Source organism: Netta rufina (assembly GCF_964035555.1).
Source record: "Netta rufina genome assembly, chromosome: 1".
Classification (NCBI taxonomy): Eukaryota; Metazoa; Chordata; class Aves; order Anseriformes; family Anatidae; genus Netta; species Netta rufina.
The window spans coordinates 213,080-231,393 of record NC_140123.1 but is presented as its reverse complement, the minus strand read 5'-3'; the positions used below and the strand labels follow the sequence as shown (position 1 = coordinate 231,393).

Below are 18,314 nucleotides of genomic sequence, written 5' to 3'. Positions count from 1 at the left end.
ACGTGGCGTCAGGGGGCGGCCCGGGGCGGGCGCGGCCTCTCCGGAAGCGCGGCCGGGCGGGAGGGCGGCATGGAGCCGGCGGCGGAGCAGCAGCAGCTCCGCAGCGTGAGGGGCGGGGAGCGGGGCGGGGGGCGGCGGGAGGGGAGGGGAGGGGGCGGCGGGGGGGCACCGGGCCGGGGCCGGGCGGGGGGGGCCGGGCGCGGGGCCGGGTTCGGGTCCCGGGGAGCCGCCGTGCAGCGCCGTGTCCCCCGCAGCTGCGGGACTTCCTGCTGCTCTACAACCGCATGACCGAGCTCTGCTTCCGCCGCTGCGTCTCCGACCTCAACCACCGGCTGCTGACGCGGCGCGAGGTGAGCGGGGCCCGGGGGCCGGGGCCGGGGGTCCGCGCCGCCCCGCGCTGAGTCCCGTGCCCGCAGGAGCTGTGCCTGGAGCGCTGCGCAGGGAAGCTGGTGCGCTGCAACCACCGCCTGATGACCGCCTACGTGGCCCTGATGCCGAGCATCGCGCAGCGCCGCGCCGCCGACTACGAGGCCAGCGCGGCCCGGGCGCAGGAGGCACCGGCGGCGCCCGCTGCCCCCGACGCCTCCCCCGACGCCGCTCCCGGTGCCTCTCCTGGTGCCTCCCCCGACACCTCTCCTGACGCCGCTCCCGGTGCCTCTCCTCCCGCACCGGCAGCTGTGGCCGGCAGTGGAGCCTCGCCCGGGCCTGCGGGTGCCAGCACGTAGCAGAGCCGTGAGTCCGTCTGCAGCTTCCAGCGGCAGCAGAGGGCTGGGTGGCTGCGGGGCAGCCCCGGGCCCTGTGCTCGCGGTGTGAGACGTGGTTCCTGGGCCTCCACGCGGTGTTGGTACCATGGGTGTGGAGCAGCAGAGCTGCTCTGCGCCGAGGCCAGGCCTCGCAGATCCACGTGCATTTACATTGACAGCCAGGTCTGCCTGTCCCCAGGGGCATCAGGGCGGGGGCAGCCCCCTGGCCCTGAAGATAACGAGAAAGGGATCTGCGGCAGCTGCCATTCTGGCTGGGAAGAGCTCCCAGCTGAACTGTCCATTGCCTTAGCGACTCCTGCACTGGGCTCTCATGCTCCAGAATGGGGGTTCCCATATTTCCAGGAGGCTGTTTCCTGGTACAATTAAACACTCTCTTCATAATTGTCTCAGTGCTAATATGTCATGAGGGAACACAGGTATTGCTCCACAAACACCCCCTGCGCGCTGCATTCTGCTGGGCCAAGGGTGCTTTCCCTGGGGCAGGGATTCACACTGCTCCTTCTGGTCACCCTTCTTTTGTCCACATTGTGGCTGCTGGCATTAGAACAGGCTGCAGTACGTGATGGTGCTGGGACAAGCCCTTTTTCTGGGGGTGGTGGGATGCCTGCTGCAGCATGGCTGGGCCCAGTCTTACAGCCAGGCAGGGCAGTGTTAGAGGTGGCTTAGCCTGGAGAGAGCAGGACCTGCTCCAGCGCCCTGTGTGCCACTGCAAGGCTGCTGCCAACTGGAGTTGGCCTCATCCAGGTTACAAGACTGAAGGTGCACAGACACACAGATGGTTTGTAACAGACACCTGGGATCAGCACTGCTGCCACTTAAGGCGGCACTGGCGCGAGCAGTGCAGGCTTCCTGCTCCTGCCTCAGTGGTGGGGTTGGCACAGCGCATGCAGGGCTCTGGGGCTGGCTGGACGTGCCCTGCAGCTGCTGTCCCTGGACTCAGGATGTGTTCGAGGGGCAGTGTGGCCGCGGGCTGTGGGGCCACACTGCCCTGTGGGGCCGGGCACATCCTTGCTGCAGGAGGTGTCTGCAGAGGCTGCAGAGCCTGCCTGGCCAGCCATCCTGGGGACTTTGCACTAGATGTTATCCTGGGGACACAGACAGGGCCAGGACTTGCAGAATCACAGAATGTTGAAGGTTTTAGGAACCTCTGGACGTTGTTTGGTCCAATCCTTCTTCTCAAGCAGGGACACCCAGAACCCCTGTCAAACCCATCTTCCCAGGTTACGGAATGCTGGTGCAGGTGTTTCTGTGATGACACCTCTGGAGCATGGTTGCTGCCTGCATCTGGGGAAATGTCCCCTGATGCCTGCAGGAGGACTGGGAGGCAGCAGCTTATCGCACCCTGTTGCTGCACCATGGGGTGCAGCAGGGGCTTCATGCACTGCCAGCTGCTTTGCTGAGCTCTGATTTATTGCTCCTCTCACACCTTGCTAGAAAGCAGGATTTGTGGCACGGTGTTTCTGCGGTTAACTGGTTCTAGGAATAAACACGGAATTTGAAGCCTGCCTTCTGTGTGGGGGTGAAATGCCTTTGAAGGGTGTGTGCGCCACGTGTGTGGGCTGGGGGCACATCACCAGCAGGACATCTGCTGGTGCAGGACATTGGTGCGAGAAGCCCTGCAGTGAGGCGGTGCCGCTGGGGTGGGCTGCTTGGCCGGGGCGAGAGCACCAGGCTGCGCTCTGCGGGCTCGGACTGCAGCTGCACAGATCGTCCCATTCAGGAAGCCCTGGAGAAACAACGGAAAGAAGAATGCAAAGTTTGTGAAGATTAATGACATTTTCCAGAGCATCTGTTCCGTGTTCTGGAAGGCCTGGTGGAGCCGAGTGTGGGTGGGTGGCAGCTGGTCAGAGCCGCGAGCCTCGTGCTCCTGATCTCCTCTGGGACACACTCTGCTCCTGGCCCGGGAGCTCCAGCCGTACCCGTGGACTGGTTTCAGGGGTGCAGGGGGCGGAATGCAGCATGGCTCCTGTCCCCCCGCAGTCCTTGGGGGATGCAGCTGCAACAGGGGTGCCCCTCACTGCCGCGGGCACGCACCGTGTCCCTGCCCAGCACCAGGCCCCCTTCCCGGGCCTGGCAGCACGTCACCCAGCCCCAGCGTAGCCCCGGCTGCCCCCATGGGACCCGAGCACCCCAGTGCAGACGAGGCTGCCCCCAGGGGACAGGGCTCAGGGTGCCTGCAGCTGGAGGCTGCACTGGTCTGCCAAAAGCTGTGTCAGTAGCTCCTGGCACGTCCCAGGAGGCGATGTCTACACAGGCCATCTTTCTCTCCTCTCATCACAGTGGTCCTGTCCTAGGAGCTCTCAGGTGCCTCCTGGCCTCGGTGGCCTCGTGGCCTCACCAGCAGCAGTAGTTGCAGGCTCTGGAGCTGCTTTCTGGAGTTGCCAGTTGGTGCATCTTCTTGGTTGCTTTCTGTTCCAGACACCTCCCTTCTGTGAGGCTGTCAGTTTGCAGGTTTGTGAAGGCTGCACATCCTTTGTTTTCCGTCTCATTTTTCTGAAGTCTGTCCGGAGGCTGCAGGTGGTGTGTCACACTGAGGATGTGTGACCTCTCTAGCCTGGTCACCATTACTTAGTGTCTGGCTGACTGCAAAATGGTAATTATACATTTTCATATAATTATAGAATGGTTTGGGTTGGAAGGCACCTTAAAGATCACCTAATTCCACCCCCACCACAGGCAGGGACACCTCCCACTAGAACACGTTGCTCAAAGCTCCATCCAGCCTGGCCTTGGGCACTGCCAGAGATGGGGCATCCACAGCTCCTCTGGGCAGCCTGTGGCAATCCCCTAAGATTTTTTCCACCTTGTGAAAAGGTATGAGTTTAATGTATTACCTAGCACATACGTAATTTGTCAAGGAAGGCACTGAGCGTTTGTGCCTGGGTGCTCGGGCTGTGCCTTGGCTCTCACGGGCTCCTGGCTGCCAGGGAAGGTCCATGCTGCTGCTCTCCACAGTGCCCTGCCTGCCTGCTCAGCACCTCTGGCACTTTGGCTTCTCCCACAAAGCTTCTTCCAAACACCCCTTTCATTGTCTTAAACCAGAGCCTTCCTCTGCAGCCACGCAGGACATTCCACCGCAGGACATTCCACCGCCGCCTTCCTCTCCACAGCCCGAGGCGCAATCCAACCTTTGGAATGTTTTTGTCATTTTACAAGAGATTGCCTGTGTTCACAGGCCTAACTGTGCAAGAGCATACCCGAAGTGGTCAGGAATGCAAGTCCAGGCTGCGATATGCCGGGCTGCGTCCTGATAAACAGCTCAGCTGAAAAGGGCTTGGGAGTAACCATGGGAGCAGCAGCTCCTGAGCCAAAGAGCAGCACATCCACTAGCGCCCGCAGGACGAGTGCCCCATGCATGACACCTCTGGTGGATGGTGCTCAGGGACTGGAGGGCAGCAGAGAGATGACTGGAGGTCTGATGAAACCCTGTTTGGGAACCAAGGGCAGACATACCAAGCATAGACTTGAGCATACTCAGTAGGTTTGGGCCAGGGAGTTTGCTCCAGGCAGTGTCTGGACAAACATTAACTAGCTCAAAGGATGGAGATTTCCCCTTACTCATCTCCCTGCTGTAACAGGTGACCACGCTTAGGGTGAAAAAGCTTTTCTTTGGGTCTACCTTTACTATGGAAAAAACTTTTCTTTGTGTCTAGCAGCAATTTTCCATGTTCCAGTTAATGTCCGTGGCTTCTCATCCTGCCACCAGGCATTCTTCATCACTGTCTGACCAAATTACAGCAGGATTGTGTTTGTCCCCACACAGCTCCTCCAGCCTGCACTGTGCAAAATGTCCTGGCTGCTGCTGCACCGGAGGCCCCAGCCAGGACACAGATGGTGGATGGATGCCAAGGGGCTGTGAGGGGTGGCGGGGGCCTGCAGTCTGTGGGGGTGGGCAGGTTGGTGCCCCTGGGGCACGTGGCAAAGCCAGGGTTGTTGTATCTGTGCCTCAGGCAGCCGTGCCACAGCAGCATAGCAAGCACAATGCCCTGTCCTGCGGATACATCTCTTCTGTGTCTGTGGAGGCTTGTGCCATCCCGTGGTGCCTCAGCATCTCCCGGTGCAGGCAATGGAAGCCTGAGCTGAGTGCTGGGCGCTGCTGGGGACGCAGCAGCACGGTGCTGAAGGGGGCAGCCGGGCACCGCTGTGCCCTTGGCCCCTTGCAGCGCTCTGCGGGGGTCCTGGCCCCAGGAGCACCAGGAGCTGGTGCCTGGGGTGGGCCAAGGCTGGTCCCAGTGTCTGTCCCTGAGGGCTGCTGCTGCCTGTGAGACTGTCATGCTGACCACCACCCTTTGACCCATTGGCTAGGCAATTTTCCACCTATGTTCCTTTTATCAAGCCCTTATTGCACCCATCTAGCTGCCAGATGCCACAAGGATGGGAAAAAGCATTGCTAAAATGAAAGTAAATGACATCTATCACACTCCCTCCCGCTCTGAATGCTGTCGTCTCCCTGAACAAACTGTTCGGGGAGATAAACAGCTTCACCGAGCACCTCTTGAACCAGACCCAGTGTCTTTGTATTCAGTAGGCTCAGCTAGATTTATTTATTTTATTTATTTATTTATTTGTTTTCATTAATTCATAGGTTTGATTTTTGAATCAGAGCAAATTTTCAGCATGGCACCTGCAGCAAGGTTGTTCAGGCTGTAGCTGGACTTTGCATGAAAGCCATTGTTTGTTCTCAGCTTGCCCATGACGAGCTCCACTTGAAGCCTTTTAACTCCTGTGTGGAAAGAGCAAATATTTGACTCCTCTCCACCCTCTCTCTTGTTCCTTCCTGGGTTTAGAGACCTCTTTGATCTTTACTGTGTTGATTAAATGAGTCACCTGCATTTGCAAGTTGTTCCTCAGATTCTTATTGTGTTGTTAATGTGTGGCCTGACATCTTCTGGTACTTTCCATTTTCCTTACGTGGATTCAACTTCAGTGTCTTGAAAGATGCCTCCTTGCCCAGAGCTGCTCCTCAGCTTTCAGCCGTTTCTTCTGTGTCTTCTCAGGTCTCTGCCTGGGGCCTCACTGGTACTGTCTGGAGGGATTTAACTCTTAGCTTGCCCTGTGAGCATTTGTTTAAGACTAGATTCCTCATTTGTGCATTGTTCCCTTTCTTGAACCACATCCCAAGATAGATGTTTGACATATGCATTCACATGGGGGCCACTGGCTTTGCCGGGAGTTACTCCAATGTTGGCGAAGTGAGCACCTTGGATTGGAAACAACAAGTGAATGTTATTAAGCATGTTTGGCTTAATCAGATTGCTCAAAAGGCACTGCAACCTATACAGACAGATATGTTGTCTGGGCCATGTTTCTGAATTATCATTAGCACTCAGCTAACCATCACTCTGTAAACCGCAGCACATAGATTGAGGATACGTAAAAATTATGGTATCTCTGGCAGCTCATTTTATTAGCATTCCATGTAAGATTCCAGAGTTCCAGACTATCAAAAATATCTTTTGTAATTGCTGATTCATTACTACAGGTCCATGAGGTTTCCAGGTCAGAATCATTGCAAGCTCATGTTGTTATATTCAAATTGGAACTGCACTTGGGTGCAATTGTAATGCAGAATGTAATTACAATTCCTTGCCCTCTCCAGCCAGGTTGAGCTTGTGCCCTGGGGCATTCTAATACACCATGGGGCTTTGTAATACGGATGTGCCCTGAAAGGTTGTCATCGATAATTTGGAGGTGCTGGAGAGCAATGTGACAAATCAGGCCGATACTGAGATGCTTTGGGAACAGGTTCTGCCACCCGGGTTCAGCATCTAATGATAGAGAGTGGTGTAAGCACAGCAATCTGACTTGTTACCCACTTGAGAAATTGTGTTCACAAATGTGATTGTGATACCATCCCTGGTACAAGGAAATGAGTATTATGCCAATTAATAGATATGACCCAATAATTACATATATATATATACACGCATTTATGGGTATATTAATAATATATATATATATACACATATATAAGTATATAAATAATTATGAGACAGAAAGGAAATTAAAGGCGTTTCCCCCAAGAACCTTTCTTAACTCTGGGATTCTTGGTTGCCCAAGACATTGTTTCCTGCTTGGCTTCCTGTCAAATGGCCAAACAAGCCATCAGGATGACAAACAAGGTAAGGCCAAGGAAGTTAATTTGTGTTCCTGGTTGCCAGTGTTGCAGCTGGGGGTAACCTCAAAGAAAACACAGAAACCGCTTAATTCCCTTTGGATATTAGATAATTTGGATATCCACTGCTCAGAAGTGAGGTGTTTATTACCCTGGTGGCTGAGCACCTTCCACATGGCACTTTGCAGGGGTCTTGGTACCATGCAAGAAAAACTTCCTTTTTGCAGATGATTAACCTCAGAGGTTGGTCCAATAGATATTTGATTATTATTACATATATCTGAAGTAACACTGCAGTGCTATGACAAGGTTTCCAGATCGGAGGAGTGGCGAGGATCTGTTGATTGTTCAAAGCAGCAACTGCATCATCAGGGTCATGTTGTCACCTCTGGCACAGATGCAGGCTGAGGCTTTGGACTCCCTGGTGTGGCTGTGAATGCATTGCTGAGTTTTAAGATTTCCCTTCCAGCATTCCATAGCACCATTTCACTGGTGATAGAGGATGAGGAAAATTCACCTAATTACATCTCTGTATAACTTTATTTTTTAAAATGCAATATGACTGAATCTCAGACGGTAAAGGTAGGTGTGTAAATCATTGTTCCAATCCTCAAATGCTGTATTTTGCACTAGCTTGTGGGCGCATATAGGCCATACCTAAACTGATAATAGTCTCTACCCCCATTAAAATATACTCCCATTTATTGGAAGTTCAGGATAGGGCTCCTATAAAATGTATTTTGGGGCTGCAACTCGGGAGGTTCAGGCTGTATATCAGGAAGAGGTTCTTCTCTGAGAGGGTGGTCGCACACTGGAACAGGCTCCCCAGGGAAGTAGTCACTGTACCAAGCCTGCCTGAAATTAAGAAGTATTTGGACTATGCTCTTAGTCATATGGTCTGAATTTTTGGGTAGACCTGTGTGGTGCCAGTAGTTGGACTCGATGATCCTTGTGGGGCCCTTCCAACTCGGGGTATTCTATGATTCTGTGATCCTAGGTATTTACTATCCCTCGGGTTGGTCCACTGCCAGTCAGCCAAAAATTTGGCTTGGACTTCTGCATAAAATGGGAGGCTAGTCACAAAGTCTAGGCATTGTGCTTTAGAAGTGGGCCACCCTCGAAGGCCAAATAGTTGATACAGGTCCAGCAACCCATCTGTCCTAACCTGTCATGTAGCTAACCCAGCATAGGGTCACAGAATTACCTAGGCTGGAAAAGACCTTCAAGACCATGGTCAGACCATCAGCCTGACCTGACCATCAACCAACCTGTCCCTCAGAGCTACGGTCACGCAGCTCTTAAACGTCTTCAGGGATGGGGACTCCACCACTGCCCTGGGCAGCCTGTTCCAGCGCTTGACCACTGTGAAGAAATTCTTTCTCTCATCCGATCGAAACCTCCCTGGCTCAACTTGAGACTGAGCATCACACGACCAGAGATGTGGGGAGTACATATATGTGGAAGAATTCAATCTCTGCTAGTCAATGTGTGCTTGCAGCCCAGAAAGCCAACCTTATCGTGGGCTTCATCAAAGAAGCATGGCCAGCAGGTCAAGGAAGATGATTGACACCTCCGCTCTTGTGAGACCCCACCTGTAGTCCTGCATTCACCTCTGGGTCCCCCTGCACAAGAAGGACATGGAAGTATTAGAACAAATCCAGAGGAGGCCACAAAGATGATCAAGGGGCTGGAGCACCTCTCCTACAAAGGCTGAGGGAGTTGGGGTTGTTCTACCTGGAGAAGGCTCCAGGGAGACCTTATAGCAACCTTCTAAGACCCAAAGGAGGGACTCTGTCAGGGAGTGTAGTGATAGGAGAAGGGGGAATGGCTTTAAACTAAAAGGGGACAGATTTAGATTAGAAATTAGGAAGAAGTTCTTCCATCTGAGGGTGGTGAGGCCCTGGCCCAGGCTGCCCCCTGGAGCTGGGGGTGCCCCAGCCCTGGCAGTGCCCAAGGCCAGGCTGGATGGGGATGGGGGCAGCCTGGGCTAGGGACAGGGGGCTCAGACCAGGGCAGGGGGGTTGGAATTAGATGATCTTTAAGGACCCCTCCAACCCAAACAATTCTGTGATTCTAGTTCTAGATTGTTTAATCAAGCTATCTACTTCATGGTTCCAACTGCATCTCCTATATTTGCCCTTCACGCATGCTGATACACACCTTGTTCAGAGAGGATTCTCGCTATCCTGCTTCTCTTGAGCTGTTACAGCCTTGATCACAATTCTTTTTCCCAGACTTCCCTTCCTTTGATCTTCCCCCTCCAGTCCCCAGCACAAGCAGCCCCAGCCGTGCCTCGCAGGGCCCCGTCTGAGCTGACCGCCTGGCCCTGGGCGTCGGATGTGCTGCCTGGGGGCCGCAGCAGGGCCCCCTGCTCCTTCGGCCCTGCCAGACGTCAGACCCAGGCTGCGGACCCGTTTGGGGCACGTCGCCCATGCAGGGGGTGCCTTGCTGCACGCCCCCCCCGCCCGCCGTGCTGGGCACCAGCAGCCTCTGAGCTGCGGGGTGCAGACGGTATGCCCCGAGCCCTGGGGACAGGAACAGGGCCCCGGCTGTGGGGACGCACCCCACACGGTGGGCTCAGCTCCCAGCTGGGCCTGAGCAGCCAGCAGTGGATTTTCCCCAGGTGAGCGCCGTGCCCGGGAGCCTCGCGGCCCTGCTGACCCCAGCTGCTTGGGGTGCCTCGGGCCTCGTCGGGAACCCACTGCCGCAGTCCCCTCTGACAGCCTTTTTCTGCAACTCCGGTGCACAGGCTAAAGGTGGCCCTGGCACTATTGGGCCCAAGGCCTGGCACTCTAAAACTCTCAGTATTAAAAAATGAAGCTCTTTGTGAGTCACTGTCCATTCCCAAGCAGCGTGTGCTCCTTCAGCAGGTCACGCCAGGGTTAGGCGGTTCTGCTGCCCCCAGGATATGGGCTTGCCAGAATCCTGGCATTCAGAAGTCTCAGCAGAGCTCCTTATTGCAGGGTGAGCCACCTCGGCAATTTGCTGTAAGGTATCAGGGGAATACTCCACCTCACCTGTCGGCTTGTCTAGTGATGCCCAAGTATCAGATTGAAACCCTCCTCCCTCAGAGCATACATCTTTTGAAGTCTCCCTCTCTGAGACCAGAAGAGTACGCTCTTGTTCTGGTGTTTGTGAAGCCGGGGTCTGAGGATGGCTTCTAGCCTCTGACGTGGCTCTGAATATGACCACGGCACTCAAAGGCAGCTGCTCGTGCCTCTGACCCTTGGCTCACTGCTCGGCGGCTTACAGCAAAGTGCCTTCAGCTGCCAGTGCCTCTGTGAGAAGCCCAGTGCAGGGCCCCTTGATGTCTTTTGCTTTACATCTGGAAATCCCTTACCACTTCTACAGTCCTGCTCACGAGGTCTCCCGCTCAAGACAGTTTTCAACAATCCATTTCCTCTCCCCTTGGTGTCTCCCATCCCTTATTCTCTGGCCATTTTTACTGGTTTCCTACAGCCTTCTCCCAGGTATCTGTGACCTGTGTATTTATAGACACCCACTCCTGAAACCAGTTGTAGTGTCACAACCTGTAGGGGATACCCAGCCCACACGTACATAAGGATTGTGACCATGGACCATGGGATTTTAACAGATACAAGGACACAGAGGTTTTTTTTTTTTCCTTGTCTGTAAATTAATACTAGCAAAGCAAAGCTGTACTCATGATTGCTCACTTACACACTTACCATATACATTATGTGAGGTGTTACCAGTGCAATGTGCCTCAGACTGCCCAGGAGCAGGGCTGGTTGACAGTGGAAATCTCCTATCGATAATTGGGGTCAGAGGGTCTGGAGGCAGCCAGGCATCCCCACAAGGCTCCTTCTGCCCAGGGGCCCTGCCCAGGGAAACCACTCTGGGCAGGAGAGCGCTGCTCCTGTGTCTGTGGCATAGAGATGCAAGAGGGCATTGGGCATTGGGGCCTGGAGCAGCTGTGGCTGACATCTGCTCTCGTTCTTTCCATGCTTTCTTTGTTCTGCAGTCATCAAGGACACCCCGGGCTTCCAGATGGCCAGGGTGCTGAGGAGACGTCTTCCTCTCCTGGTGTGTTTCCATTCTGACCATGTTTATGCCTGCCCTGTCACACGGTGGGGTTTGCCTCCTCTGAGTTGCGCTGCACCTACAGAAAGCTTCATGTATATCGAGCGTGTACCAGACAGCATGGCCCCAGGAGCCCACAGCTGAGTGCCACCCAGCCTGGGGTGCAGCCTCCGCCAGGGTTGGTTTCCCAGCTGGCATCTGAAGGGGAAATTCAGGAGGTGCTCAGCTGTGGTGCTTCATGGCCAAGGGATTGCCCAGCACAGAGGCAAGGAGGCCTGGCTGCAGAACGGGTCTCTCTGAGAGCGGGCATGCCAGGGGTGGAACGACCCCACCGAGGGTCTCAGCTTTTTCTTGCAGCACAAGTGCTGGGGGCTGCCTGCGGGGCTTGGGCCAAACTCAGCTGGTCTGAAGTGCTCTGAGCTCTGCTGCCGCTCTCAGGGTCAATGCTGCCACTGTTGTGTGTGGGATATGCTCGTGTGCGGCCTTGTGGACCTCCCTGGCAGTGTGAGGGTTCTGTCTCATGCATCGTCCATTAAATCTCTTTGTGTTCAAGCACAAATGAGTGTTTATTTGCCTCCAGGGTGCAATAGCAATTCCCTGGCATCCCTCTCCAGGTTCAGCACATGGGGGCTCATTCCCAGGCGCACGCAGTTTTTGAGGCTGGTAGTGGTGACAGCAGGGCTGCAGTGAGGAGCCTGGTGCCAGCTACCAGGGAAAGCAGGCACGCGACATGCTCAGCATGGCCAGGGCCCCTACGTGGGAGATGGGCTGAAATGAAGCCAGCATGCTTTCTCCTACTGCAGCAAATGTTTGGGTTTTATATGTGGAGACTGGAAGCAGTTATAAAGGAAAAACATAAAAATAAAGTAACGTAAACTTACAATAGGTTTGACGTCAGTCTCCAGTTCTGGCCATGACTAAGTAAACTTTGATGCATTTTCTGAATTCTTAATGGTCAAGTATTAGTTTAACTTATCGCTTAGTGCAACAGCGTGGAAAACTTCCTGGGTTTCAGACTCCTGCTCACTCCCGAGCCCCACCGGCTCTCCCGCAGCTGCCTGAGCCACCTCAGTGCCTCCGTGCTGCAATGCTGCCGGGAGCTACTCAGGGCAAGGAGGCTGCAGGGACAGCTTTGACAAAAACAGGGGAACTCAGGCCACTCGGTGTGTTTATCTGTTCTTTCAAGTAGTCATAAACACTGTAAATAGCAGATCGGGAGCAGCTTTTGGCTCTGTGCACCATTTTTCTCTGCACTTACTAACACTGTGTAGACTGAGTGCACATGTAACAAAACACGGGCTTTGTTAATAGATGGCATTTTTATAAAGGATGTTCATGCAGGGCTGTGTGGAAGCAGTGTCTGCTCCTCTGGGGTATTGGGGCACAGGCCATTTTCAAGGCCATGCTGAACAATGGGAAAAGGAAGAAGCCATGAACAAGAACACACAGGACATCAGTCCTGACCGGCAAATGATAAGGAAGGCGGTGATGGGAGCCAAACCTGGTCGGTCACACTAGTTGGTGAGGGTATGTGAGAGTGTGAGAATGTTTATTCCAGCAAAGTACCTGATCAAGGACCTTGTCAACAGGGAAACTAAGGAAAAAAAGGGGAAGGCAGAAACAGGAAACTAAAGGAAAGGGGAGAAACAGCATCTGCATCCCCCAGTTTGGGCAGGGACCACAGCTCCCCTGGCACTGTGCTGGACCCCTGTGGCCAGGCAGGACTGTACTGAATAGCACTGGTCTGTATTGGATTCCAGTGGCTATGCAGGACTGTCCTGGTTGGCACTGGTCCATCCTGGCTCCAGCAGCTGGCTGGACTGTACAAAGCAAATGGAGGCAGTGGCCATGGTCCTGCTATCCCTTGCAGCTTAGGCATCTGTCAGTCTTGTTCTGTCCCCTGTTCCTCAGGGTTAGGTAAAAACTTTAAGCATGGACACAGGCTTTTCCTCCCTGGGAAAGGAAGGCATCACTGCAGTGCAGTTCCTCTTTGGCATGCAGTTACCTTGGATTTCCCATCTGTTGCATTTCAGGAACTAAGCTGTTGCAGATGTCGAAAATAATTCATAGTTACTCCTTGTCATGGCACAGCTGCCCCTCTGATATTTTTTCCAGTGGTGTTTCCTCCCAGAACAGCCTGCTGCCAGCTTACAGCTCCAGCGAATGCTCAGAACTTTTGCCCCCTCCTCTCCACTGCATCTCCTGCTCCTTGCCTGAGCATGGCCGTGGCTCCAGCACAGCTCCAGGAGCAGAGTGTGGTGGGAGCTGCCCCACAGGCTTCTCCTCTGCCATGCCAGCTGTAAGGGCCTGGGCACGCTGTCACATTTTCCCTTGACATCATGGTCCTTTTGTAGCTGGGTGTTGCCCTGCCTGGGAGCAGCTCCATCAGGCTCCTGCTTTGTTTCCCCTCAACACCCCTTTTGCCTCCACCCACAGCTGCTCAGCTCACCAAGCCCAGCCACCTCTGCTTCCTCTGCGGTGCTGCAAAGCCCTCCTGGGCTGGAAGGGCTGTGGCAGCCAGGTAGGTGTGGGGGCAGCCACATGCTCAGCAAGCTGCCCCCATGGTGTGTGCTGAGCTGCTGCCTCTGCAGAAACATCCATCTCACCCTGCTCTGCCGGACTTGCTGTGTCCCACAGTGCCAGAGAATAGAAAGTACTCATTTTTCTGACATGAATGTAAGACTTGAAAATCAGACTTGAAAATACGTCAGAGTAAGGTAAACATGATACTAGCCCATACCTGGCAGTACAGTGCTTTTATGAGTGTTCTGCACCATGCTCCCTAGACGCCTGGCATATTTCAGCCTCCAAGCCACATGAATGTGCCTCTGTGAACCCACCTACACCAGGGCTTCCATAACAAAACATTTCTCTTTCTTCCCCCTTTCCTATCAAAAAGCCTTCTTCTACCCTATACTGGTTCAGCATCTCTGGCCTGTGGGCTCCCTGTGCCTCACACTCATCAGCCCACAGCCAAGAGGCTGCAGGATGTTCCACTCCACAGAGCGTCGTACCACACGAACCGCAACTGCCATGGGACATGCGCCCATTGCAGGGATGCAGGCACCACTGCAGTGCCCAGGTGCTCAGCCCTCAGCTGGCGGGGAGCTGGAAGCATCTTTCCCCAGGCAAGCTTTTAGGATTTGATTTTGTGGCTTCCTCGCCTGAGGGGCACAGATACTGAGAAGCCCAAGGCTATTTGCAAGTCCATGGGAACGTTAGAGTCTGACCTTGGTAGGACTCTGCTTTATCTAGCATCAGGCCTGCCTTAAGTCTAGGGTCATTCTTCCTTTCTGCCCTCCAGAAGCTGATTTTCTACCCAAAGGTGAGATGTCCAGTAAGCTGTCTGAGATGCTGCCCTGTGTGGTGTTGAGCAGCAAAGCCTGTGTTGCTGTGCCATGTCAGTGCTGCATCTGCTGCCCTGTGCCAGAGGGTCTGCACTGCCGCTGTACTGCCACACACAGAGTGTCCAGCAGCTGCAGTCTTGTGCTGCGGGCTCAGCAGCGACTGGAGAGTGGAGCTGGAGAAGGATGTGGAAGATGAGGAGCTGCTGACTCCTGAGCTGCAGCCCACAGAAATGGGCTGGTGGCCCAGGGCCTGACCCAGAAGGGCTGCAGCAGGTGCTGGCTGCCAGTGCAAGGCTGAGGGCAGCACTGCCACGGCGAACAGGATGCAGCCTTCATGCACAGAGGGCACTGGAACGGGGCTGAAGAGAGCAGTGGGACTGGAGCAGAGCCCAGCAGGCTCCTGCAGTCATATTTTTGTTGAAGTACTACAGCAAGGACCATGGCATGTCCTTTAAAAGGTTTCCTTACTGCACAGCACTCTGAGGAAGGTAAGCTTGGAAGAGGCGACAACATTGCCCTTCCTGCTGGTCAAAAAGCAGACCAAGGACTGGAAAAAAAAAAAAAAACATCTTGGAGGACAAACCAGAACATTGTTGCAGTCCATTCACTGACCTGGAAGAGGGTCAGAGGGCGGCAGCAAGGGTGGTAAACACCGTAGCACAAGCAAGCAGGATGCAAAGACTTGGCTGGAGAAGATGCTTGTTCTGTTCCTGCCCAGGATTCCTGGTCTGACCCACAGCTGAATGGGGCAGCACTTGCTTTTTCAGCCAGTCCCAGAGCAAGGCTTTAACAAAAACTGCTTTGTGCAATGCAAGTTACGTAGGCCTTTTTATTTCAAAGAATTGTTATATTCCAGTGGGTGTTTAGCATCCTTCTAAGTTTCTTGTTCTTTGCTTGCCAAGAATCTAGTTTCACAATCAAACAAGCTGGAAAAAAAAAAAAAAACTCCCAAGTTTCTTCTGTCTGAAAATGTCCTCCTGCATAATTTTAATGTAGGTTCTCTTCAGCTGTGGAAAATTCATCTTTTTTTTTGCAGTATCAATTACAGCTGTTGCTGGCTGCCCCATCCTCTGCTCACCCATGCAGAATGCAGCTGGAGTGCAGCTCCCAGCCCCATGGCAGCCCCTATCCAGGTAATCTTGCTTAAAACAATGCTTTACCTGCAGCACTTCTGTGCTAAAAAATATGTATTAAAGTGTTCCAGGCAATCCAGTGATGATTTAGAACCATAGAATATCCTGAGTTGGAAGGGACCCACAAGGACCATGAAATCCAGCTCCTGGCTCTACAGAAGACTACCTAAAAATTAAACCGTATTTATTCTGTGCAACTCCAGCATCCATCTCCCAGACTGAGGCCTCCTGTTACTACGAGATTTTGTTCTCCATATCACAGGCAGATGTTTGCAGAAAATATCCTCGTTCTTTCTTACAGACCACAGACCCAGCACACCTGTGCCAGATGTGTGGCTCCAAACTCTTAACACTAGAAAAGACATTGGTGTCTTTAATAGCAATTATATAATTGTCTCATGCGCATACACTTACTTTAATCCACACTGTTGCTCCTAATCAGATTATCTGCAGAAATTTGGCAGGCCTGTGTGTGAAGCCACACACCTGGGACTAATGCAAGACTCCTGACTGCAACCCTACAGTCTGACAGCTGGCAGTGGTGGAGGAAAAGCCTCCAGGTCTCTGCCATCCTTTGCAAGCTCCAGGCCTGCAGGGAGCAGAGCTCCAGGCTGCTGAAATCCCTCCTCCTGAGGGCTGCCTGTTTTCCCTGATGCCAGCGGTCAGGCTGCCAGCCCTGCGGTTGCTTTTCCCCTGTGCTGCTGACACTCCAGCAGCTGGAACCTTCCCAGAGGGCAGCAGTTCCTGCTGAAGCCAAGCAGGGTTGCCTGAGCTGTCCCTGCCTGCAGCTCTGCCAGGGCCAGACCGTGCCCAGGTCCCTGCTTTATGCTGGACAGCTTCAGGCTCCGCTCTAACACATGGCGATAATGATCTTGATAATGATCTCTGCTGCACTGGACCCAATCCCCCGTGTGCCACCGGTGCTGCCCCCCGCTCCCAGATGCACTGCTGTGCGATCGGGGGGGGCTGTCTTGCAGCACAGCTCTTCACTCTGCCCAGTGCCACCCATCTCGTGCCAATTCTGTCTCAGGGCAACACCTTTAAGAGCCACGTTGATGAGCTGTTGTGTTGGTGGAAATGTTTCTCTGCTGGGAGAGAAGTGCACAGACCTCAGCGCCCATACAGAGAGAATCACTTACCAGTTCTATGGATCACTCATCGTGTGGATAACCAGGGGCTGCTAGAGAGGGTTCTTAATTGCTTTCACACATAACACAAAGGATTTGGAGCCATTGCAGAAGTCTCTGACAAACTGTAACATCCTCATCAGGAAAGATGGGTTTTGTCCATGAACAACTAAGAACAATGGTTGAGCCATGATCTTCTGACTAGGCTTTCATAGCATGTTTAGGAAGAGCACAAAGATTCTTCTCTTGAACTCAGTTCCTTCATCGCTGACATTTTGCAGCTGTCCGAGATGGCAAAATGATCCAGAACAGTTGTGACTAGGAGCCCTGGTGATTTATATTATTTGGGTGAAATAATTTACCCTAAAGGCAAGCAGGCAGATTTGTTTGGCCACTCACTGCCAAACCACTTATGGTAACAAGCTGGGTGAGGGCAGTGTACAGCAGCTGATGACACAGCTTCATGCACTTCAGCTCACACAGCTGCTTGAGACTTTTTTTTTTCTTGCAGAAGATTTTGTTTAGTGCAACAGGAACTCACAGGCAGATAAGGACACTCACGGCACAGCTGGTGACTAATTATCCAGGTGATTGCAAACTGGTGACTTACCCAGCAATGCCAGATCTCACCCTGCTGCATAGACCTGCTGGTTTCTTGGCTAGGCTTTCTGCTGTTTCTTTTTTTGTCCTCCAGATCACAGGATGTTTCAAGTTCCTGGGCTTTTGGCTCAGCATATCCTACAGTAGCTGGCCACTCCTTTTGCTTTGGATTTCACCAGGAGGCTGCTTCCCCTTCCCACCCACCCCCCAGCTTGCAAAGTCATCCAGTTCTCCAAAACTGGAGAACAGAGAGCAGTAGCTCACTTGATGAGATGCCAACCACCACTCAAACAGCTCAGTTTGCTTGGCTGAGGACAAAAAAAAATATATTGCGTATGTGTGCAACCTTGTGATAGGCAAAGCTGAGTGAAAGCCCACCCACTGAAGCACCAGGTTGGCTCCAGCCTTCCCTACCACAGCCTGACCTGCTCCTGCTGCAGGGGCTACCAATGCCCATGGTGCCAGGCTGTGGCACTGCCGGCATCCCCTGTGTGTTGCTGGACAGCCAGAACCTTCCTTGGCTGGGTATTAACAGTACCAGCATCTTCACAGCGCATCTGCGGGCCACCACCAACTGCACTATTTCACCTGCGTCCTCCCATCCTGCTCCCAGCTGTGTCACTGCCATCAGCAGCACCAGGGACTGCAGCCCACAGGGCCCTCTGGTTGCTCTGCACCAGCCCTGCAGTGCCCGCATGCTGGCACCACCTCCAGCAAGATGCCTGGACTGGTGCTCCTGCTGCGCACCCGTGGCCAGGCACTGAGCCAGCAGACGTGGTCAGGGCAGCAGGGGCACAGTGGGGACGCTGTGCTGCACACAGCATGGCCACGTGCTGCAGAGTCCCCAGCACCACCAGCCACACGAGGCCCTGGGGGCTGTGCCTGTGCACCCCGATGCAGTCTCATGGCTGCTCTCCAAGCTCCACTGTCACACAGCAGCAGGAGCTGTGCCTTCAGGCACTGGGATGCTACAAACCAGCTGGTCTGATGACAGTCCCTTCTAGATGCAGAGTCTGTTCCTTATGGAAGCTTTATTCTGGATGGAGATGTAGCAGCAGCACAGAGCCTGGCTCAGCCATGTCCAAGCACTGCACCCCGGCTCCTGCTGAATCCCAAAGCCTCCTCACCCCTCTACAGGGCTGCCTCAACACAGGTAACAGTGAGTACCTACCTGGAGACGGTGG

At 53.8% G+C, this 18,314-nt stretch overlaps 1 protein-coding gene across 2 annotated transcripts; it reads left to right on the top strand.

Annotated features, from left to right (window-relative positions):
* Window positions 1-25: 25 nt before the first annotated feature.
* TIMM10B (translocase of inner mitochondrial membrane 10B) lies at window positions 26-1,150 on the top strand. 2 transcript variants are annotated; one of them, XM_084304544.1, is made up of 4 exons: window positions 26-105; window positions 255-350; window positions 417-732; window positions 943-1,150. In XM_084304544.1, the coding sequence occupies exons 1-3, from the start codon at window positions 70-72 to the stop codon at window positions 723-725; spliced, it is 441 nt and encodes a 146-aa protein (XP_084160670.1). In that variant the 5' UTR covers window positions 26-69; the 3' UTR covers window positions 726-732; window positions 943-1,150. The 2 variants fall into 2 exon arrangements, with proteins under 2 accessions (XP_084160670.1, XP_084160669.1); XM_084304543.1 differs by having other exon boundaries at window positions 417-1,150.
* Window positions 1,151-18,314: the final 17,164 nt, after the last annotated feature.

Coding starts and splice junctions, on each gene's coding strand:
- TIMM10B (XM_084304544.1), top strand. CDS start 70: ATGGAGCCGGCGGCGGAGCAGCAGCAGCTCCGCAGC. Junction 106..254: donor AGCAGCAGCAGCTCCGCAGC/GTGAGGGGCGGG, acceptor TGTCCCCCGCAG/CTGCGGGACTTCCTGCTGCT. Junction 351..416: donor GGCTGCTGACGCGGCGCGAG/GTGAGCGGGGCC, acceptor CCGTGCCCGCAG/GAGCTGTGCCTGGAGCGCTG.